Source organism: Nannobrachium achirus (assembly GCF_963921795.1).
Source record: "Nannobrachium achirus genome assembly, chromosome: 13".
Classification (NCBI taxonomy): Eukaryota; Metazoa; Chordata; class Actinopteri; order Myctophiformes; family Myctophidae; genus Nannobrachium; species Nannobrachium achirus.
In genome coordinates, this window is record NC_137833.1 from 18,162,168 (window position 1) to 18,186,883 (window position 24,716).

Genomic DNA, 24,716 nt, shown 5'->3' on the forward strand with positions numbered 1-24,716 from the left:
TTGGTTTCCTCGCCATCGGTGTATGAATGTGTGTGAATGAGTGAATGTAAAGCACAATCATTATAATATACCAGTAAGACGCTCTAAGGGCGAGAAGCGATAGGCGAGGTCTCACACATGGGTGCGTGCACATGGGAGCTTTGGCATTTGGCCTTCTGCTGAGCTGGTCATCAGAGTGATGTCAGAACAGGTCAGCTATATCCATAAATGGAGTCTGTGTGGTCAGATGTAGAAGTATTGACCAGCTCCATATGGAGATCTATAGGTGATGACCCAGTCGTCTCCATGTATGGATATCCAGGGTTTGATGAGGTCAGTGTTGTGATCTTCATATATGGATATCCAGGGGATGATAGTCAACAGTCTTGATTTGCAAATGAATTCTGTCTTGGCCATATATGGAGCATCCATATATGGACATTGCCAAATATGGTCTCGATGTATGGCTATCAAGGGTTTGATGAGGTCAATGTTGTGATCTTCATATATGGAGATCCAGGTAATGATTGTCAGAAGTCTTGATTTGCATATTAATTCTGTCTTGGCCATATATGGAGTGTCCATATGGAGAGCATACCCACCATGCCCATGCATGCAGGCATGGGCATGGGTGGCGGGGGACGCTGCTCCATGTTCACGCGGCGATGCTTGACAGCTCTTTGGCATGGGATCAACTTTCGCTTTGGCATGGATCAACTTAGAGCAAAGAAATGCACAATGAAAAATACTTCTGTCTTGAAGGTGATGTCTGTGAGTCTGTGAGGTCAGATGTAGAGGTCAGCTCCATATATGGAGATCTAGGTGATGATCCAGTCGTCTCCATGCATGGATGCACAGTGAAAAATACTTGAAGGTAGAATCTGAGAGGTCTGCATCCTGGTATCCGATGTCCTTGCTAATTTAAACCCTTCCGCTGAGCTGAACGGTCAACAATGTGATGTCAGAACAGGTCAGCTATAGACATTGAGGCTTTACGGACTGACTGAGTCACTGATGGACAGGATCTGCCAGTTTTCATTGTAAACTGTGACCTAAGGTCATGATAAATATATACTGTAAATGCACCATTTACTACCCTCCCTCTAATTTATTTAGCAGCATGTGTCGGCCAAGAGAGAAATTGTTAACTCACATTCTGTACCATGTTCCGACACGTGGTCATTTTTTTCTTACGTCAGTAAGGACAAACGGCCAGCGTGTTGAATATGGTCAGCGGCTCCATAGTCATGTTGCCATGGAGACACTTGAAAAGCGCTGCCCCACTGAATCATAATGGGGAAAAAGCGCCATGAGTCTCTACATCTCTCAGCGGTTATTACTAGCAGCTAATATACTCCATACATCATGGGAGAGATGGGAGCTACAGATCTTAAATCTCATGCGTGTACTGTCTGTGTGCATGCATGTGTGTTTGTTTATGCCTGTGTGCTTGTTGCATGTTTCTGTATGCAGGTGTTGCTGTATGCAGGTGTTGCTGTGTGTGTGTGTGTGTGTGTGTGTGTGTGTGTGTGTGTGTGTGTGTGTGTGTGTGTGTGTGTGTGCGTGTGTGCGTGTGCGCGTGTGTGTGCGCGTGCGTGCGTGTGTTTGGGAATGCCTCTACAGTCAGTTGATTTATCACAGCTCTCCTGGGGAAGCGGTGAAAAGTTACAATCTATAGCATTGCTTCAGCAATAATTATTTCATTCAAGTTAATTTGTCCAGCTCACCCCTTGTGAGCATTTGACTTCTGTCGGCTTTAAATTACACATTTCATCCCCCAAATTCGTGACCCCTCGGGTGGCATAAATGACTTTTAATTCCACCCAAACCGAGAGGACTTGACCCTCCGGCCCTGATCCAAAGTTATGACTGTCTTCCCCCTAGTAGGCAGTGCTATAGCACACCCACTTTGTGTGATAGCCAACTGTTATTGCTGCACTAAATGACCTCCCATTAATCCTGTCTCCTCGCCCCGCGGCCATATCAACTTGAGTAGCGTGGGAGAGGAAATGTAGTTGATAGTAAAGCAGGCGCTGGACGGAATCCAAGAGGACTGTGTGTATGGGTGAAATCCACTTGTGACCCACAATGCCCTCTCATATATTACCAACGTTCTGGACACATGACCTTATTTCTTTTCTTTTTTTAGGGGAGGGGGTGGTGGGGGAGTTCACAAGCAGAGTGGTTGTAAGTAATTCAATTTAATTTAATTCAAAGCGCGCCTGTTGCCGAATGATCAGGTAATGAAGTGTTTAATGAATGAATGAATGAATAAATGAATAGATACAAGCCTCTCAGAGTCAATGCCTCTCAGGGACGAGACGCTTATTCTTTGACATGAATACGAATGGTGTCGGACTAAATTAAGCAACTGAACTTTTATTCTGTACAACACACACGCTGGGATATATTGGGGAAGTACTGTATCTGTCTTTTTTAAGCTCTCATAGCTCAGAGGAGAAGCCATCTTGAGCAAAAATGTTTAAGCTGGGAGAACATCTCCCAAAGTTAGAAAGCAAATATTTCACCTCGTCAGCAGCATGATGTGCTGTGGGGAAATTTATCAAATTAGATATTAGATATGGAGTGTGTGTGTGTGTGTGTGTGTGTGTGTGTGTGTGTGTGTGTGTGTGTGTGTGTGTGTGTGTGTGTGTGTGTGTGTGTGTGTGTGTGTGTGTGTGTGTGTGTGTGTGTGTGTGTGTGTGTGTGTGTGTGTGTATATATATATATATATATATATATATATAGCTTTTTTCGGTGTACAGCACATGTCCAAACATTTGGAATCCAGCCCTGTATTTGAAGTTTGATCTTGTTTAACTAGATTAAAAATGTGCATTGTGGGGGCGTCTGGTGGCCTACTGGTCAGGGTGCATACCACATGGGCACCGTTCGATTCCCGATCCGGACGACCTTTGCCGCATGTCACTCCCCATCTCTCTCTCTCCCCATTTCCTGTGAGTCTACTGTATACTATCAATAAAGGCATAAAAGCAAAAAAAACAAATAAAAAAAAATGTGCATTGTGAATAGATTGATTCAGCTGTCCCATTTGTACACAAGAGTACAAGAATGTCATATCTGAGAATGAAACTAACTATTGTACAAGTATCTATTTTCAGAACTGTAGACAGAAGTTTAATGTTCAAACAAAGTGTTAGGATACCAAGGCAAAGAATGCATTGAAAGCATACTGTACTAGCAGCATAGGCAATCAGCTTCAACTTTCAACTTTGATATTTTGATTAAAACCATGTTTTTAACCGTTGATGGACCAAATATAAATATGTATTTTCATGGATATTAGTCTGTTATGCCACATAAACATAAATAAAAACATACTGTACTTTATTGCAGGTTAAGCATTCAGACCCAACTTTAATATTTTGATTAAAACCATGTTTTTAAACTGTTGATGGACCAAATATAAATATGTATTTTCATAGCTATGAGTCGGTTATGCCACATAAACAGAAATATGTGACTGAGTTACTAGGGCCCAAGGTGGAGGGGCCTTAATTATTTTATGCTTTAACTATTGAAAAATAGCAGATATACAAGCTCACAGCGCGGCACCGAGTGCCGCGCTGCGAGCTTTAGATCTGCTATTTTTTTAAAGTCGTGAGAATATGTGCAAAACTTTGAATATATGTATTTTTTTGTATACATTTGTAACTAGAATTTTGCTTCTGGGGGTCCCTGGAACTAAATATTTTGAGATGGGGGTCCATGGCCAAATGCATATCATTGTGGGGGTCCTTCACATGAAAAGGTTTGAGCACCACTGACATAGAAACATAGGTTTTTTCTAAAAGAAAAACCTTAGAAGGATTTGAAACATTCAAAGACACATTTTCACGAGTTTTAAAAAATAGCAGATCTACAAGCTTGCAGCGCGGCACTCGGTGCCGCTCTGTGAGCTTGTATATCTGCTATCTTTCAATAGTTAAAGCACAGAATGGGTTAAACCCCCTCCCCCTATGAAGAACATTCATGGGGGGCCCGCAGTGAATCCTTGCACCCAGGACCCAGAATTGGGTGCGACACCCCTGGAGGGGAGACAGCTGATCCAGAGCTGCGTCTCTCTGAAGCGCCTGCGTATTTTCCTCCTTGAAATCCAGCCACCCACCCCACACCCCACACCCCACACCCCACACCCCACAGAAACTGACACAACTAGTCTAGGGGAAACAAGATGCTTGTTGGCATGGCAACCACATAGCCCTGTTTTTTTTGTTTTTTTTCTTTTTCAACAAGTAGTGATAATAACAACACTCGAAAATGATGTTCAATAAAGAATAAATTAAGTCCTTTTAAGCGGGGCATCCAAGGCAATCACCTTTGCGGAACTGTCTTTTGTCTTTTTGTCTTTCTGTTTTTTCTACATTTAGTGTAACACCAATAAATGCCTGGAAAGCACTACCGGCAGAGGTGTGAAGAGGTCTTATTAAATGTTGGTTGTTGAGTAAATTGATTCAGTAGAATTCAGTGCATGACAGCAAAACAACACAACTACACATACCCTGGTCCATGAAAACATAAAATACGTATATACATGGCTATGCAGCTAGTTAGTTTACTCTGTGGTGTATATATTTCCCATGGTCACTTTGCCTTTGACCATTTTAAGGAGTGACAGCACTGTAAGTGATTACAAAAGAATTATGCAAATCCCCATCCATTTCCCGTCAGCAGTTCATTTCTGCCAGGGACAGGCTTAGTGAAATGCACTTTGAGGCAAATTCATTTCATTCATAGCTAATTTCATGAAGATGCCGCCTGTGTCGAAAATAAAGGGAAAAAATAGGGACGGGGGGACGGGCAGACATAAGCAAACAGAGTTATGGCATACTTAATGTAATTTGGGTCAGGCAGAGAAATAAACATTCGTCTGGGTCTCGTACTTTTAAACCCTTCTATTTACTGTCACTCACAGATTCAACCGTTATCCCTCCTAAAGTAAAAGAATAGTGGCTGTGGTTAATGGGTGTATGCTGTGATTTTACGGGTGCCAGTGGGTCAAAGAGTGCCTTTGTGCTGGGCCCTGCGGGCTGTTCTGAGACGGCGGTCTTGCTACAGCTCTGGGCTCCTACGGTGGGGGGCAGAGGTGTCTTGCACCAAGGAGGAGGCAGTGGAGGGTAGAGGATACAGGTGGCAGAGACGGAAAGTACAGAACATCTTCACTCATGGGAATCAGGAATGGGAGGTGACTGCTGGCATTCAAGCGAATGCCCTCTGTAAGAACAGGAGAGAGAGAGAGAGAGAGAGAGAGAGAGAGAGAGAGAGAGAGAGAGAGAGAGAGAGAGAGAGAGAGAGAGAGAGAGAGAGAGAGAGAGAGAGAGAGAGAGAGTGTGTGAGTGATTATGGTTACTAAGACAACGGAATACTACATCGACATAAGGGCACAGGCTTTGGGGTGGTGTGTGTGTGTGTGTGTGTGTGTGTGTGTGTGTGTGTGTGTTGCTGACAGCTCAGGCACGTCCAGCTAAATCAACTCTGAAGTGTAAGGTCCCCAGTGGCTTTGGGGTGGAGGAAATGCAGCTTTCTGGGCTGTGCCGCAGGGATGTAAACGGTTACATGGAATGCGACCTTCGTGGCTCGCAGCATGCCCTCTGGGCTGTAAATCCCTTTTGATATGTTGCATGGAAGGTGGATAAAAGATGTAGAACGAGATGGGGAGAAGTGTATTCGTTAGATAGGATTTCTTTTGGTGAGCTATCGGCTGCACACTTTGAGATGATCTCTGAGCTCTGACTGGATTGCTGGTCACTATACGGCTACGGGTTCCTTGAAAACTTGTCTGTTTGCAGTATGTGTTGACACCAGGGCTCACATTTGACTGTATTGTGTGATGACTATATCCTATATGACTGGGAAACAGACTGCAAGCTAAAGCGGTTGACAGAAGAAAACAAACGATGCAACATAAATTTAAAGTCAGGGATTCTCTCTGTCTACCTCAAAACCCCAACCCTGTCTCTCTAAACCTCAGTCTATCAGTCTCTCTCTCTCTCTCTCTCTCTCTTTCATTCCTACCTTTTGCTCCTTCATTCTCAGTCTCTGCCACACATACACAGTCACACACACACTGCAGGATGAAAATCGATAGCCTTTCAAGTGAGAGTCAATGCAGAAACTAATAGCCAACAAACCTCAGGCTGTAAAAGAGGCACACACGACAGTCATAAACGTGAAGGGGATCATGCTTAAGTATGCTGTGTGTGTCGTATAGAGTGACCCCTGGGAGATATCCAAGAGGCCAGAAGAGGTCAGAAACAACATACAGTCTTAGGTGTGTTGCTTTTGTCGTGTGACACGGTTGTTCAACTAAGTATAATTAGCCTTCGGTCTCTAGCACCTGGGTGCCACAATGACCGAAGTGCACCAGGCAGTGCCAGGGGGGACCCACATTAAACCAACACCCTCACACTGTAGCTGGCACACCCGAGGAGCTCAGAAAGGAGAGGACTTGTTTAACTTGATTAAGAAATTTGGCCATCATTCTTCCTTATATTGATTGCACCGGTTGTCTGACTAAGCAGCTACCCATTAACTGTAAGGGCACTTTTATGGGCATCTACATTCATCTATAGGGCAGAAAGCATTTCTCCCTTTGCTCAAAGTGCTGATCTCCCCAGCCTATGGGGTGACTGGATTGAAAGCTGAACAAAACTGACATCGTTTGGAAATAAAGACAGCATTAACGGCTTTATTTTTTTACAGCCCTGCATGCATCAACTCAATTCTTCACCAAGGATAGTCACCTATGGGAATATTACATGATTTCTTTTTCTTTCTTTTTGCCTCCCTGGAAAGCAAGCTACAGAAAACCTGTTATGGTATTTATCTGTTATTATTATTATATTAATTATTATTATTATTTGCCCATTTAAAATTCTGAATTGTCTGTATGACATACACCTGATATGCAACTTTAGATGTTGTGTTCCATGCTGACAGTGGCACTTGTGGGAGCTGAGAGCTCTTTAGTGATTAAAGCCTAGTCTAGTGTTGAACTTGGAGGCACGCAGGGTTAAGTGCCACTCGCCCTGAGAGTCCTAAAACTCAATTAATCCCATTGGATCCGCCGAACGCTTACAACAATGCTCCCCTTCACCGACAAAACCGTCGTCTCTATAAAAAAAAACACCTTTGCTAACATGCCTTTTATTGGGGCTCTGTAGTGTTTCTCCGCCGGTGAAAAGAAGATAAAGTCAGACCGGTTGTCTCTTTAAATCAAGCTGCAGTGTTGATGTGCCCTCCAGCTGAAATGGTAAGAACCATTTCCACCTCTGCGGCAGGGAGCCTGACCGAAGAGGCGCACCGGAGCGCACAAGACGTACCGCGCGATTCCCTTTCCCTGGTCACTTGTAGGCTTTGGTCGCCTCCAGTCATGGAGCAGAATTTAAGCATATAGTCCATTGTTCTCTTGTTGGTGTGTTTTTTCTTCTTTCATCCTGCGCGTCCCCGTGACATTATTTAATTTTTATTTTTTTCCCCATGTTTTGTTCCATCCGCAGAACTCAGTCGCCTCAATCCATTTACCGCTGGCTGCTGGTACGCCTATATCCTCTGCGCTGCAATCTGTTGATAACTCCACTTGCAAGCTGCAGTTCATTGTCTTTCGCAATGGGAAACTCTTTCCTTGCACGGGGAATTCGTCAAATCTTGCAGATGACGGGAAACGTAGGAGCGTTTCAACACCAGTTGCTTTCACCAAATTAGGTAAGAGGAAATCCATTTTTATCATCATCATGCTGTGATGTCAACGCTTCCTACTACCGCCGACTCAAAACATGCATGCCTGTTACAGTACCGTAGCCTACACACACATCGTTGTATCAGTTTATAATGCATTATTGTTGTGTTACACAGTAGTGGCTATGCGATGTTATAGCCTATAGCCTCCCGTTATAAACTGACATTTCATGGTTACTGGGAGAAGAACACCCAGATTCATTTCACAGGTGCATAATAGAAATAAATTGGCAACTTTTTGCATTTTATTTGGCATTTTATGGGGGGCGGGGTCTTTTTTTCTTCTTTTTTTCCCCCAGTAGCCTAACTGAAAATATAGCCTGACATTAATAATAACCTGAGACTGGCGCAATGCCTGACTAAAGTGTGCTTGTCACGCGTGCATCTGTGTGCGTGCGCTCCTGCGTGTGTGTGTGCATGGCCAATGCCATGCATGCATGCACACACACACACGCACGAGCACTGCGTGCGTGCGTGTGTTTATGCCATGCACGCGTCTTACTTTCTTTTCTTTCTTTTTTTTTATGTAGCACTTAAAACACAGTAGCCGTTCCACTTGGTTTCCCTGATGTTAATGTGTTGCTTTCTCCTCTCCTTGCATACATAGATGGGTGCAGCAGCAGCAGCAGCCTCGGCGCAGGGAGCGCGGTGCACTCCGTCAGCATCGCTCTCAGGCACTTCGCGCTGGGTGTAGACCCCACCGCAGCCTACTGGGACTTTGACCTGCTGGATGGCCACGGCGGCTGGCGGGCAGAGGGCTGCCACATAGCGGGCTCCGCGGGCAACACGACCACCATTCACTGCACTCACCACAATAACTTTGCTGTGCTGATGGTGAGTAGCAGGCAGGCTATATAGGCTGCTGTGTGTCATGACATGCCGTGTCATTCATCTCTTGTTCTCCACCTTCCAGTGGAGCCATAGGATGCATTTTGATCCATAATAGGCATGTAAGCAATGCAGGGCACACTTAACACTTAAGTGTGCCCTGCATTGCTTACAGGCCTATTACGGATCAAATGCATCCTTTTCACTGAGGAATAGAAAGAGGAGGGGGTCACGTGCTTTGCCCAAGCACTTCATACAGGGACCTTTAAAAGCTCGCTTTATTGTTCCTCAGCTGAGGAAAAGGATTGGGCTATTAATGCGCCATGGGATTCATTGGCTTCGGAGCGTGTTGTGTTTTCCCTACAGGGTTATTTTGGAAAGGAGAGAAGAAGTTGCGCGTGTTTTTTCCAGTGTGTGTCGCCGTGTCTGAAAGCAGCACAGCAGCTGAAATCGAAGCGATGCTCAACAGAAGGAGCGCCTTGTCAGTAGCTATTCGCCTGCGAGCGCAAGTGGTGTAGAGGCTCCTATACTAATTGGGTGCAACCTTGCCTTGCCGACCAAAAAAAAAAATGTTCGATTGTAAAGCATAGCCGTCGTTAATGTATCATCTCGCTCAAGTTTGGTCTCGACGTCGCCGACGCGCGTACCACCACCAGCGATCATCTACCTTCTTCTGACGACGGACGTCTCCTATTAAAATTGATTTCATGAGGATAATACCAAAAGCGCAATGGCATCTCGTCGCCCAGTCGTTCCGTAGAGCCGCCGCTGCGCCTTGTACGCTTTTGGATGACCAGAAATCCTCCGGATGTTTACCGAGGAGTGGGATTCGGACTGGGAGGTCAGTTGTTTCTTGGTGGAGCATGAAAAGTGTTCTTGTGCTTGAGATGATCGGTATTGCTTTCCGAGTTGCCTTTTTCCTGCATATTTTATGAAGCCCTCGTTCAATGCCGTTGTTGTTCATGTGTAGACGTACATATAGCCTACGCTGCATGGCTCGAAAACCCGCATATAGGGATGAGTGGCTTTACCGAGGCAAGCGGCATAGGAAAAACGACAGAATGCATTGGTTCAGAGTGGGGTGTGTGTGTGTGTGTGTGTGTGTGTGTGTGTGTGTGCACAGAATACCAAGGTGTCGTGAGATGGAGCGCAGATGTCAGGTTGTCATTGTGCAGGGCTGTCTGTGGCAGACAGTGTGGATGTAGGCTATTCAATATCCCAACCTGTTCTTTGGTGAGACGCTTTTCGCTGCGCTTGACAGCGCACCGTCATTATTGGGCACCTTGTGGCTGTCAGAGCGAAACCATAAAGCGGAGATCGTGCAATTTAGTAAATGGACGATGGCAACAGATTAATGGTTTGAACTTCAGGGCACGTAGGCTGCACGGCACCTAGAAGCGATGATGAAGATGGTGGTGGTAAGCCATTAACAGAAAGGACTGCACAAAGAGTGATGTTGTGGTAGGATACTGTATATAGAGGCTATGCGTGTGGGTTTTTATTCGATGTGTTTGCGCGGGGATCGTGCGTTTTACTAATGCAGTCACCACACCCGCCTAGTCTCCGCAGTGCCCGAGAAAAGGACCCTTATATTTACGGACTTGTGACATCATTCTCCTGTCGGCACTATCTACAATATGTTGCGATGATGATGTCCATTAAGCTGCAGAGCTGCCTCTGGAACAGCAGACCTGTTGCATAATCTTTTCATGTCGAGCTGAAAGGAATCTTTTCGAATAGCTAGGCTACGTCTTGTCCGCGTGATTAATCTCGAAGCAAAAGAGCCATTTACCGTTATATCCCATTAAGCGTTCGCCTGTGCTGTGAAATAAAATAAAAAGCAGCAAAGACGAACTTCAAGCCACTGCTTCGTTGTTTTGAGATGTAAAAATCTATTGAAAAGAAGCTGACAGAGACTCCATTATGCTCAAAGTTTTCTACAGGTTTTTAAAACGAAACGTTGAGAATGTTGGAACAGGTTGGTGACAGCAGCATGTTGGACCAGAGAGGCTAGTGTGGTCATTTCCTTGGTGTGTTGTGTTGTGAACAATCAAGGTTGACTCATTAGAACAGTATCATTCAGATTCCAGTCATCTGCAATGTAGCCTACAGCAGGGGTCTTCAACAGGGGGTCCAAGACTCCTAGGGGGTCCTCAGAGTTAACACAGGGGGTCCTTCAAATCTTTGTGTGATTTTCTATATTAACTACTTGAACCTAGCTAGCGTCCATATTTTGAGAACTTTAGCCAAAAATAGCTTGTGAGCTTGTAGATCGGCTATTTTTGGCAAAGAGGTTTTGTGTACAGGGGGAAAAGAGCAGACTAAGTACAGAGTGAAAGGTCAAGTTTATTAAGTATTGACGGTTCAAGTGGTTAAATATCTGAAAACACAAATGTACATGAACCCAAAATACAATGATGATTGTGCTGTCAAACGATGAAACTATATGGAATCTATTAGTTGTGGGGGTCCCTGCTTCATCTCTCGCTCAACTAAGGGGTCCTTGGCCTGAAAACGTTGAAGACCCCTGGCCTGCAGTGTAACAATTGATCACATGGCGTATCTATAATATTGAGCCAACCGGCACAGCATTAACCACAAAACCTTACAGGTTTGAAGGATGAATAATGCATATAGAAATCATTCAGAGGAATGTGAGGAAAAGATTAAAGATATACCAACAACAGACAATGCAATCTCTATGCAACTGCTGAGCTGGACTCACTCTCTCTTAATGCTGTGGTGCCTTGTGTGTGCAATGCATGTGTGCCTGTGCACATGTGGATGTGAGTGTTTCCTGTTCGCAATCATGAGTGTGTGTGTGTGTGTGTGTGTGTGTGTGTGTGTGTGTGTGTGTGTGTGTGTGTGTGTGTGTGTGTGTGTGTGTGTGTGTGTGTGCGCGCGCGCGCGTGCGCGTGTGTGACAAGCCAATGCCATTGTCCCTGGGGGAATATATTGAACCAGTCCCTACTGTTTGGGGATATTCAAAGTATTTTAATGAGAAACTCTTTGGACTTGGCCTCCAAAGGAACTGCACGGTGGAGAGCCTCTCTACGGGATCTGTGATCAGAATGCCAAATAAGCTGACTTTGGATAATGCTCTGTTGCAGGGAATTCAGCAGTCCCTGAGGTTTTGTTTGGCCATATACAGCACAGCAGTGGTTCTCAATCTTTTCAGGCCACGACCCCCAAAATAATCATAGTTTATCTAGTTTTAACTGGGGACCCACACAACACCTCGCGTTGCGAGGCGTTGTGAGCATGTAGATTGGCTATTTTCACAATTTCTGCCTCTAATATTTGACAATTTGGCCAATGTTTAATTTGTCATTTTAGAGGTATCAAAAAGTCCTTAAATTGACACTTTAGAAATGTTCAGATACCCTCTATACACTTAAACGGCATAGCTCAGTGGTAGAGAAACCGTTATTAGAGCACGAAGGGTTCCCGAAAGGTTCCCAGTTCGAATCCGGGCTCCCCCTGAGTTAATGTCGAAGGGTCCTTGGGCAAGACTCTGAACCCCACATTGCTTCCGGTGAGCTGGTTGGTGCCTTGCATGGTTTCCTCCGCCACCGGTGTATGAATGTGTGCGTGAATGGGTGAATGTAATGCACGATCTCTGTAAAGCACAAAAAGCGCTATATAAATGCACCATTTAAACTTTATGCGGGTTTGTTTACTGTTGAGTGAGAAAACAATGTTGCACATTAAGTTAATCATCTGGGGACTTCCCAATAATTTGGGGACCACCCTGGGGGTCCCGACCCACAGGTTGAGAACCACTGATATACAGTACATACCTGCCCCCACCCCCTGCTGTGGTTTTCTGTAAAGGCAAGAATAACAGATGTGTCCTTGACTTTGTTCACATAAGAAAGCTAATTGTTGCAAGGACTGATGTTTGTGTACAGTGTGGCTCTTTTTGTTTGTCTTTTAATCATGTGCGATTTTGGAAGGATTTGCTTGATAGGCCTCTTAGAAAGCAGCCCTTGGGACTTCAGCACCATGGAGAGTTCTATTCTGTTCTCATGTGTGTTGACCCCCCCCAACAAAAAAAAAAGCCTGTTAATTCTCCTCTCCATCCATCTCTCCTTCTGCCTCAAGCAGGCCCCGTGTCTGTTGGAGGGGAGGGCTGACTCACTCATTTACAGCAATGCAGCCTCATCATTTGTCTTCATCACCCTGACAAGCCCCCCACCGCCACCCCCACCTCCCCCCTGCCCACCGATCGTCACCTCTCCCTGGCTCAACTGGTGTGTGCACTATATGACGTGTCTCTCTGTCACAGGGGTAGCTAGTTTCCGCCGAGGTGGTAAACAGGAAAGTGTGCGGAGGCAGAAGTTGATGTATGTGATTGCTGCACTGCTCTCATCTGTTTAATATGCACCGGCAGACCTTTAGAAAGAGAGGGGCTCTTTTGGACTGGCTGGAGTGGCTGTTTATATATATATATATATATATATATATATATATATATATATATATATAGTAGCATCCAATCATAACAAAGACCTAAGGCTACAATCCAATAAGAGAAGAGCTGTTAAGGGATGTATTGCTATATACCGTATACGGATACAATGAATATGTTAACGTCTGTTAAAAGGAAAGGGCCCAGTGATGGCTGTTGCATTGCAATTAGTGTGGCGGAGCTTTTCTGCTTGGATCGTTTTACTGTGTGAGTCATTGTCTGAATTGTGCACCATAGAACTCAGAATTGAGAAACCGTCTATGCATTTAATTATGAATAAAGTTGTGTATGCTTGAAAATCAACAGGCAGACAGACAGACAGACAGAGGGAGAGATAGAAACAGACATGTGGAACGGATCACAATGGAAATAAAACAGCTTTTTGTGTTTTATCCTTTTGACATGGTGACATTTTGGTCATGTATGTACAGTATATACATTTTTTTGTCTATAGAAAATGTAATAATTGAATCAATAGCGATTTTGGAGAGAAAGTAGTGTGTGCATGAGAGAGAAAAGATGAGAAATAGAGATACTGTATCATAGTCAGCATGAATGGGATGATGTGGACGTTTTCTTTTGCGTACCCTAGATCTGTGAAACCCCCCCCCCCCCCCTCCACACACACACAGACACACACACACACACACACGCGCGCGCGTGTACGCACGCACGCACACACACACACACACACACACACACACACACACACACACACACACAAGGAAATAACTCGGAGGCAATGATGAAATAAAGAGAGTACAGTTCAAAGTATAAAGTAGAGAGAGGGAATCTGTGATGATTTCTTGCCAATAGGTGTCCTCTAATAGGCGTCTTTAATTCAAAACATATTCAAGTAACAATGTGCAATGGTAGTATTTTGTGGTGCTTCAAACAGGGGTGATGCAGTCATACAGCACTTTAATTCTTGATGAAAAGGAAGAATTGGCCCACTGCAACCTTCAGATCCTCTAGGAATCACAAATGTGGGTGGATTTTGACATTTTGAATTTATAGGTCACACAGAAAAGTGGAGATTCTTAGGGTTCCCAAAGGAGCAAAAATCCAATGCAAAAACAATTAGGATGGAGACTACACTGTACAGTACAATACAAAATGATGTTTGAATGCCTTCAAATAGGCACATTCTACAACGTTTGTCCAGGCAGACAAACACAGAAATTGCTAATAATCTACAGACTACTCTGCAATGCGTTTAGAGAACAAAACTCTTTCTCAGGCAGCAATATTTATGGTCAAACATTTTAACATTGTATTAGTGTTTTATGCCTGATTTAGACATACATGCTAGTGTCGTGCACCAAAAATAGCAGATTTCCGGTGCGCAACACCCTTATGCAACTAAGTATAACTCGGGCATTGTGATGCATGTCAGAGCGATTATGGTTTGCTGGAGCACACAGCCCTTTCTGCAGTGTTCACAAACGCTCACTCCTGTTTTGAGATATTCTTTACATTTCCTTGAGCTTTTGAACATCTTTTAAGAGATGTATAGGATTCCATCAACGATGATTACTTGCGACACAATAGTTATGACGCATAATGTACCACACTAGAGGTTCGCGGCCCTTCGGGCCCTCACATCTAGAGTCCACGCCCGCTTTAAAAAAAAAAAATCTTTTAAAAAAAAGTTAAAAAAAATTTTTTTTTGAAAAAAAAAAAAAGTTTGTTGAAAAAAAAAAAAAGTTTTGGCCTAATTGTGTTATTATTGTTACTGTAATAGGCCTGCCAATGTTTTATTTTCATTATTTCAATGTTTTCATTTTAGCAACACACACACACACACACACACACACACACACACACACACACACACACACACACACACACACACACACACACACAGACAGACAGACAGACAGACAGTATCTTGCTGTGAACTGTAGATTTGAGTGGCCCGAAGGGCCGCGAACTTCTTGTAAGATACAGGCTCTCGGCTAGCGATTGAGTCTCTCTCTCTCTCTCTCTCTCTCTCTCTCTCTCTCTCCCCCTGTGCAGCGCCCCCCCCCCTTCCCTCTTGTAACCTGAGACTCTCTCTCTCTCTCTCTCTCTCTTGCTCTCTAGCGAATCAGCGGACGGCTGTGCCGTGCATTCTACCGACAGCGGAGCTAGCTATGAGTTGAAGTGGACGTAAAGGGGGCGTGTATGGCCTTCTACCGACATCGGAGCTAGCTATGAGTTGAAGTGGATGTAAAGGGGCGTGTATGGCCTTGATTGATTGATTGATTGAAGAATTTATTAGAAGTTTGCAATAGAAAAAAGTACAGTTTCATGACAGTACAAATCACTGGTACAAGGTCAACTAAAAGGAGATCCTAGAAAGCCGAGGCTTATTTCCACAGGAACCACACTTTAAGTATCTCATATAACATTGAAAGACAGACGGATAGAACATAGTACTTTATCTAGGATAATATCAGTTTCAAAAGCATAACATCAAATACAAAAGGCAGAATACAAAGAAAAAGGGGGGGGGGAGCATGGGGGCTTAGTCTATTTACAAGTCACGGGTAGCTGCTGTCTGAAGGTGACTTTTCATACCTATTTTGAAGGAGGCTAGGGATTTGCTCTCCTTTAGGGCTTGTGGAAGGGCGTTCCACATGTTGATGGTATAGCAGGAGAACGAGTTAGCGCCTTGTTTAGTGTTAAATCTACGCTGATGATGATTAGTGGAGCTGCCTCTGGTGTTATGATCGTGAACATCCTTGACCTTTAAGAAGTAGTTTGTCAGGTACATGGGAATCTTGGAGGTGTAGTGTATCTTGTACACCAGGCCCATTGCAAGATGCTGTACTCTGTCAGCTACTTTGAGCCACCCCACGCTTTCGTGGTGATGCTCGGTAAGGTGGGTCAGAGGAGGGAGACCAAGCACAACCCTAATTAGTTTGTTTTGGGCTGTTTGGAGCTTTAGCTTTAAGGCAGCTGGGGCGTCGCGATACCAGACAAGGACTCCGTAATCAATGAGGGGCCCAATAAGAGCACCTCCTAGTGTCTTTCGGGATTTAATATTGATCAGTGGGGCAACTCTTTGCAAGAAGCGAATTCGTTGATTGACTTTATTAATTACCTTGGTGGTCATTTTTTCACTGGATAGGTTAGCCTCCAGGATGCAACCCAGGTAGCAGATGTGGTTTTTTCTTTCTATCACAGTGTCACCTACTTTAATTGTGAAGTTCTCAACTAGGCTAAGTTTCTGACTAGATCCAAAGAGGATACATTCAGTTTTGCCTAGGTGAATTGAGAGTCTGTTGTCATTGAGCCAGGTGCAGATTTTGTTAAGTTCACAGTTAAGGGCCTTTTCAACCTGCAAAATGTCTCTGCCTGAGACTAGGAGAGCCGAGTCATCCGCGAACAGAAACAGATTGCAGTCACAAGCAGATGACATGTCGTTTACGTATATTAAGAACAACAGTGGTCCTAGTATACTCCCTTGAGGTACTCCACAGTTTACTGGGAGGGGGGGGGACAGGGTTCCGTTGACTTCCACCATCTGTTCCCTCCCCACCAAGTAAGAGTGCATCCATCTCACTGCTGTGCTATCAAGACCAATAGCTTTGAGTTTTTCGATCAGAATAGAATGATCGACGGTGTCAAATGCCTTCTGGAGGTCCAGCATGACCATGCCACAATATTTGCCATCGTGAATTTCACGTTTGATGTAATCATTCAAATAGATGAGGCATGTATCTGTGGAATGGGACTCTCTGAAGCCAGACTGGAACTCGTAGATCAGTTTATTCTCTTCAAGATATCTAGCCACCTGTTCATAGACAATTTTTTCCATTACCTTAGAGATGGAACTAAGGATTGAGATTGGCCTGTAGTTGCCAGGGTCAAGTTTACTGCCTTTTTTGTGCAGGGGGGTTACCTTGGCTAATTTGAAGTCCTGGGGGACATAACCCTGCTTGATAGATAGATTAATAATATGGGTAATGATTGGGGCAATGGTGGCAGCTGAGTCTATGAGAAATTTGGGGGCAATTTTATCATGGCCAGCGGCCTTGAATTGAGGTAGGGTGCGCAGTTTTTTAAACACTTCATCAGTTGACACCGTGGCAAGTTTAAAGTTGTCTTTGCATACCCCAAGGTTCCTGTAGAATTTCAAGATGTGCCTAACACCAAACAGCCCAGATGGAGCGGGCAGTTTATTGACCAGATTTTTGGCCATGGAGGTGAAGTAGATGTTGAGATTTTTGGCTACATCAAGACTATCCGTGAGGAGGGTTATGGGAGTTTGGATGGATATGTTGCTGGCTATGGATCTGAGTTTAGCACCACAGCCTAGCTGGGTTTTAAATAGCTTCCATAGGTCTCGTGGTTTGTGGATGTTTTCCTCAACTTTCTCATCCAAGTAGTTTTTTTTGGCAGAAAGGATTAAGGAGGTTGTCCGATTTCTCAGTTTATTAGCCTCTAAACTGACTATTTCTTGGAAGTGGGATGCGGCTCTAAGAAAAATGTAATAGTAGATGGGGGGAAAATGCCTTCTTGAGCGTGTCCCTGGTTCAACTCCAGGCAGTCGGGACTGTTTGCTGTTAGGCAGTCGGGACTGTTTGCTGTTTGTCATTCCCCTGCTTAGCTCTCTGTCCACCTTTTCTGTTGCCTTTCTCACTCTCACTCTCAATATCATTTATCATTTAGGGGCGGCATAGCTGAATGGCTAGGGAGCCAGCCTGGGGAACCAGAGCCCCTGGTTGTCACAGGTTCGATTCCAGGCCAGGGTAGCCTGGAATCGATGTGTGTCCCTGAGCATGACTCTTAACCCCTAATTGCTCATGTGCTCCTTGTGGGCAGCAAATTAGCTCGGTTGTGCTGAAAATACTGAATTTCCCTCACAGGAGGAAATAGTTATCTATTATTATTAATTAAGAAATGCTGAAAAAGTCATCTAGAAAGAAGATGATTACTATGTTTAGAAATGCATGGAAAAAAACAGGGTGCAGGGTATGTGTTGATGATTTCTGGTGTCCAGAGGAGGTGAAATTGTCAGTATTATCAGATATGGATTCCTTGACTTATTGAAGGTCTTAGGATCAGGGGGTGTTGTTTTGTTTACTGTTAAAATGAAACTTTACCGATATTCAATGTGAATCTTGTCTTTCTATTGTGAGGAGGACATTTGAATATGTGGTCAACTCATTCCCATTCATTGCAACACTGGGCTTCCTTGTAAGACACGCAAGAGGAAGTAATTAATACTGTACACTCCTGGGGGCCTCCGTGATGTATTTGTTTGATATGAAGAAGATGGTTAAATGGTATCCATAGCAAAGTAGGTGGATGTGAACACTGAAATAGGGAACATAATAATAATAATACTAAATAAATAAACCTTCTGCAAGAGATCAAAATTGTAAAACGAAATAGATATAGTAAACAGCAAATAATAGAAGGCATAAATAAAAAGCATATAATAGTATAGTAGGCAGTAAGGCAAGCCTTAAGGCTTAAGCTGGTTGCACACTGCTGCGTTTTTCGTTGCGAAATGCGTTTTTCAGGGCAAGGAGAGAGAGAGATAGAGAGAGCAAGGGACAGAGTGGTGCGCGAAACGGGCGGCAGTGTGCAAACGTGACTGACATAACGTGAGTTAGATTTTTTTATTTGCGTGCTCCGAAATTCACTCCGATATTCGGCCCGAAAAACGCAGCAGTGTGCAACCACCTTTAGATCCTCAGGCAGCCACAAAATTGAGATCTCCCCAGTATTAGTTAACTAAAAAATTTGTAAACAAAAAATGTTTTAGAAACATCCAGGAGGGCCGTATTGGAGGCTCTCACGTTGCGTGCAGGCTCATATGGGAGCGCATATCTAAAATGTTACGAGGGGCTTGGACTTGTAAGGCTTTAGAAGTCATCAGTAAAATAAAAAATTCTGATTTGAAACTCACAGGCAACTAGTGAAGAGAAGCAAGGATGGGTGTAATATGGTTGCATTTTGTTGAATTAGTTAACATTCTAGCAGCTGAATTATGCACCAGTTGGGGACGGGAGATAGCCTTTTTACTGAGCCCTGAGTGCAGGGAGTTACATTAGTCTAATCATGATGAAATATAAGCATGAATGACCTTTCCAAGGTTTGCAAATGACAAGATTTAATTTTGGCTGTTTCAGCAAGAGGAAGCATGATTGTACAGCCCTTGAGATAGTGGAGAGATGCATGGAAAACAATGTTAATTGAAATCAGTTGATAATAAAGCAACTGTTGGGTTGCAGAATCTCTTATAGAAGATTCCGAAATGACACTATATTATAGAAACGGTTCATGACTAGTCAATGAAAACACCATTCAAAAGTCAATACAATGAAATAGATTGTGTTTTATTCTGTAGATTAGGAGATAATCAAATGTTATGGATAGAGTTTCAATTTAAAAGCACCAACATAGATGAAATCACATAACCGAAGCTTGTTTCCATTAGTAGTCCATGAAGACAATTAAAGTAACACCCACCCAACTGACAAAGACATAAATAAACTATACATGCAATATATAATATATTGTATTGAATAATCCAGTTGAATTTGTTACTCATAATATTCACAAAGCATTTTCACCAAGACAGAACTGGTCTAGGAATGGACCATGAATGTGTATTCAATCAATGTGTTATTGATGTGAGCATTTTTAATAAGGGTTAAGGTCACTCAGTCATGCTAACAATGTGCCCGGCCACCTAAGCACCAGTTACCTTTGACCCCTATGTTCTCCTCAAGTTTGTCTAAAACATGGCCCTCCGCTCTGCACATCACCTCTATGCATATTATGTAGGCGGGCATACTGCCTACTTACCAGCCCCTGACTCAAGCAGAAACATTCTTGTGCTGTGTGAACTCCCCACGCAAGACTGGAGGGGCTGTTGCTCAATTTAATATTATGCACTGATTTTCAAGTCTAAGTGCGACCTTACATTTGAGGTCTGTTTACCTCGTGTATGCAGCACACCGCTTTATTCATGTGCATGGATGTGTATGCACACTGCTTTACAGTATGTGCATGTGTGTGTGTGCGTGAGCTTGCGTGCATGTGCTATATTTCTGGTGTGTACATGTAGGGCTGTCACGATTATGACATTTTACACGATGATTAATTGTCACTCAAGTAATTGCGATTAACAATTTAATTGTGTTTTTGTCATTGACAATTACATTTCTGTTTTGCTTTTAGGCTTTTAAGTTGCACATGGCAGATATGACACATAACCTAAATATACAAAGAAATTATTGATATATTTGACAACATTATACTTAAAAAATAACATTGATAGTGTAAATAGACGATCTACAAGCTCACAATGCGTCGTGATGCGACACATTGTGAGCTTGTAGATTGTCTATTTCCACTATTTTTGACATTTTTTTTTAAATATATGAAAATGTTTCAACATGGAAACGATTATGATGATTATGAAAAATAACCACGTTTACGTCAAATAATTGCGATTAGACGATTATGTAATAATTGTGACAGCCCTATGTACATGTATCCCAAAAGTACATCAAAACCTTGGATTCACATTCTGTTACTTTGATGATCTAGCCTTTCCACCATGCACCTCACTGTCTCCTGGCGACGCGGCCAATTGGATGAAGGCCCTACTGTACTGTAGCTCCTTCAATAAGCCCCCCTGTTCTTCAATAACAGATTGCTGCTGGCCAATAACTTGACATGTGATGCAGATTGTTTTCTCCCTGAGTAATGAGTTCAGAGCTCACAGCCCACCATTTATCTCAGGCCATCAACAGCTTTGCCCCAGCGTCGCTGGAGTCAGCCAATACTCAGTATTGGCCCTATTTCCCTGACACGCCATATTGGGCACCTTCGGTACGTTGGTTCCTTATATGCGTCCCTCTATTAGGCCAGATAACAGATTGCATTGCTTTAACCTATTGTTATTCAAATTATGTATTCTCCTCAGCTAAGTCTATGAAAGATTATAATACTGCTGGAAGTGTTTCCCTAATGCATACGCGTGTGTGTGTGTGTGTGTGTGTGTGTGTGTGTGTGTGTGTGTGTGTGTGTGTGTGTGTGTGTGTGTGTGTGTGTGTGTGTGTGTGTGTGTGTGTGTGTGCGTGTGTGCGTGCGTGCGTGCGTGCGTGCGTGCGTGCGTGCGTGCGTGCGTGCGTGCGTGCGTGCGTGCGTGCGTGCGTGCGTGCGTGCGTGCGCGTGCGTCGTGCGTGCGTGCTCACCCACCCGATGGAGCAATCCAAAGAAAGTTAATGGGCTATTCAGTAGTCTCGCAGTTTTGATGTTGTTTATATACAGCCACTGATTAATTGGCACAGCTCAAACAGGCTAGCGCACCCGTTTTTTTTATGGCGAGGCAGAGCTATTGCCTCAAATGTTAAACTGTCCACGTTGACAAGCTGTCTTTATAAATGATAATGAAGCCATTACCGTTCCGTTTTTATTTCCAATTTGATGATTTTGGCACAACCAATTAGTGAGATATGAATACTTGATTGGGGTGTAAAGCAATCTTTATGGCAATAAATCAGACACGTTGAGATGATCAAGAGGTTTACATGTCCTCGACTAAAGGCATTCTCAGGAATTTGTCAAATCAAATCGATTCGTTGATTTAATCAATAAATCTGTAAAATTGTGTTGCAAGCTGCATGCAATCATGCCGAGACCAGGCTTTTCAGGTTGGTGAGGTTGACTGAGGTAGAACTGAACACTCTAATCATGTGGATTACTGCCTATTGAAAGTTCCATGGATGGAAGCAAGACAGGGTCTAATAGGGACATGGCTTCCAAGTGTATGGCAGGACAGTCTAATCTGAGATCCTTCACAAAATGTAAAAGATTTCACAGATTTATGTACAAGAAATGTGGCATTACAGACGCACACGTACCTCCCAAATATATGAATACGTGTCACACGCGTCAGTGGTCACGTGTCACACGCAAACAAGCAACACAATTCGAGATTTGTTACAATAGATTCAAACTAACATTTGTCCAGAGACCCTATGAGCACACAGATTGATTGATTGATTGATTGATTGATTGATTGATTGATTGCTTTATTAGACAGAAATGCAATCAGCACGAGTACAGTCATACACTTGGTCTAAAAGGATAACCCCAAAAAGTCCTGCAGACTTTGACGGTTTCCATTGAGGTACATTGAGATTATAAACAGTATATGGCTGTAGGGCCGCAATACTGCCATACCGCGGTTGTGTAATGCATACCTCAGTGTCGAGTTCATAACTGTGATTATACCGTGATTATTTTTTTATATATATATTTTTTAAATGTATTTAATACTTAGTTTTTTTCATTCAAAACTACATTTTGCGGAGGTTTCAAGGGTGTTTAATAAATCCAAAGAAAGGTACACGTCAGGCAATGCTAACATAGTCAAACGTAGTCAATGCTAAGTTCAAAAACAACAAAGGCGTACACGGACGGGACCGTGTGGAGCTGCTAGAGTCTCTAGAGTCAAACAATACTGCCTGATGTGAAGTGGAGGAGGGGTGTATATAACGGCTAGTTCCATTCTGATTGGCTGGTTTCACTTTAATTGCTGTGGTATTTGAGACTATAATCCACACCTTGAATCAGTTTATATCAAACCCAAGTGCGTTATTTCTTTCCACGGTGTTCCACAATGCACCAATTATCTGCACCTGTGTTGTTGGCAGAAAGCAGGGAACTACTTTCTTGTAGCTGGGAACTACTTTCTTGCAGACCATGTAGTGAATTATTAGTGAAATGGAACAGTTTTAATTGGCACATGTCTATGATTTTTCATGTTGCCATATTGTAACCATTTTAGAAAATTATCTGCATGTGAGGCATTTGGTTACCTGTATTTTATAACGGCTGAGAGGGTTGGAGACTCTCGGCTTCGCCTCGTGTCTCACCACGCTTCTCAGCCGTTATAAAATACCAGGTAACCACATGCCTCTTGTGGCTTATTGCTTCAGTGAACTAATGAGGTACAGGTGGGTAGAGTTAATAGGCTGGAGATGAGGGCGTGGTCAATGGTCATGACCCTGCCATACTGTTGGTAAACAGTGACTTATTACCGCAATAACTAAAAATCCATACCGCCCCAGCCCTATATGGCTGTTATAATCCGACATTTGATCTGCATCTGTCCATGTATTGTGTATTATGGCTTTTTTCTCAAACGCGCACACACACACACACACACACACACACACACACACACACACACACACACACACACACACACACACACACACACACACACACACACACACACACACACACACACACACACACACACACTCTCACACACACACACACACACACACACACACACACACACACACACACACACACACACACACACACACACCACAGCTGTTCCCTACACAGTGAAATCCTCAGTGGTCATTCAAGATGTTTGTGTGTAGCCTAGTCGACATTATGACCCCTCTCACACCCCAGAGAAAGCTCAAATGAGGACAGGCTCTGAAAACTCCTCATCACTCGCTCTCCGTCTCCGTCCCTTTGGTCCCTGGATCTCTCCCTCCCTCTCTCTCTCTGTTTCTCAGACAGGGTTCCTGTTATTGCGCACAACATTTAACCGAACCAGACAGCACCTCATTTGCACAACGCTGGCCAGTCTCGGCAAACACATTAAGAGCTTGTTGTTGTTTTTTTGTTTTTTTCTCGCTCTTCTATTAAGGCTGCGTAGAGCGTGATCAAGTCCAGTTTGGCTTGCTGTTCACTCGGCTGTGTGTCTGCATGTTTTGTTAACCTGTCTTGTCAGCCCAGACGACAGCAAAGAATGCCCTGATTTGCCCCCACCCTATATTCGCCCCTCCTCCTCACTTTGATGGCAGGTTCAGAGTGAGGGCATAGATACATAATAATAAATTAGTCCCCTTACCTTTTGGGAATTCTTGTCACCATATATTTTGCACATAAAATGTGTTCTGCATTTACCCATCAGAATGAGTGGACACGTGGACAGCCCAGGGGGTGAACCAGGGACCTTTTTATTCCCAAACGGCCTCTCTTCTAGAGACCAAGGGTGTGAGACATACAGTACCTGTAATGAAGAAATAAAAAAAAAAAAGAAGAAAAAAAATAAAAACGCTTTTTCTGACATCCTCCACCCCAATGCCATTTTTAGTACCTCTGGTCATACATTGGTCAAATTGTCAAATATTAAAGGCAGAAATGGTGAAAATAGCAGATCTACATGCTCACAACGCCTTGTTGTGAGGCATTGTGAGCATGCAGATCTGCTATTTTCACAATGGAATACATTTAGTCAAACTAAATGTACTTGCCAACTCCTAACTCCTAAAAAGTGCTGGGTGTCCCCAGTTCAAATATGATAATTTTGGGGATCATGGCCTGAAAAGGTTGAGAACCACTGCCCTAAGTGACAGCAGCTTTCATAATAGACCTGATCATGGAGATTGATTAGGCGAGGGGCGGCTACCAGCACACAGCAAACCCCCGAGTGTTAATTGAACTCGTAGGGGGTGAAAAAAAGATTTTACACTTAAATTAACACTCTATTTTGCTTGAGCACCTTACAGTACACTCACCCCCTCACCCCCTCCCCTCCTCCCAGGCAAAGAGTCACCAGAGCCAAGTGGGATCAGCGGCAGCACAGGACCATTGATTTATGGCTTGATGACCGTTGACCTTATTGCTTAGTGAAAAATGC

The 24,716-nt window shown here is 43.6% G+C and overlaps 1 protein-coding gene across 1 annotated transcript in view; it reads left to right on the plus strand.

Moving 5' to 3' along the window:
- The window catches only part of adgra1b (adhesion G protein-coupled receptor A1b), a gene marked incomplete at both ends in the record, with an annotated part of 253,321 nt that overhangs the window by 168,844 nt on the left and 59,761 nt on the right, over positions 1-24,716 (plus strand). The window contains 2 exons of the mRNA XM_080740224.1: positions 7,500-7,704; positions 8,345-8,571. Of these exons, the coding sequence (XP_080596350.1) occupies positions 7,500-7,704; positions 8,345-8,571 (432 nt within the window). The remainder of the gene's footprint in view (positions 1-7,499; positions 7,705-8,344; positions 8,572-24,716) is intronic.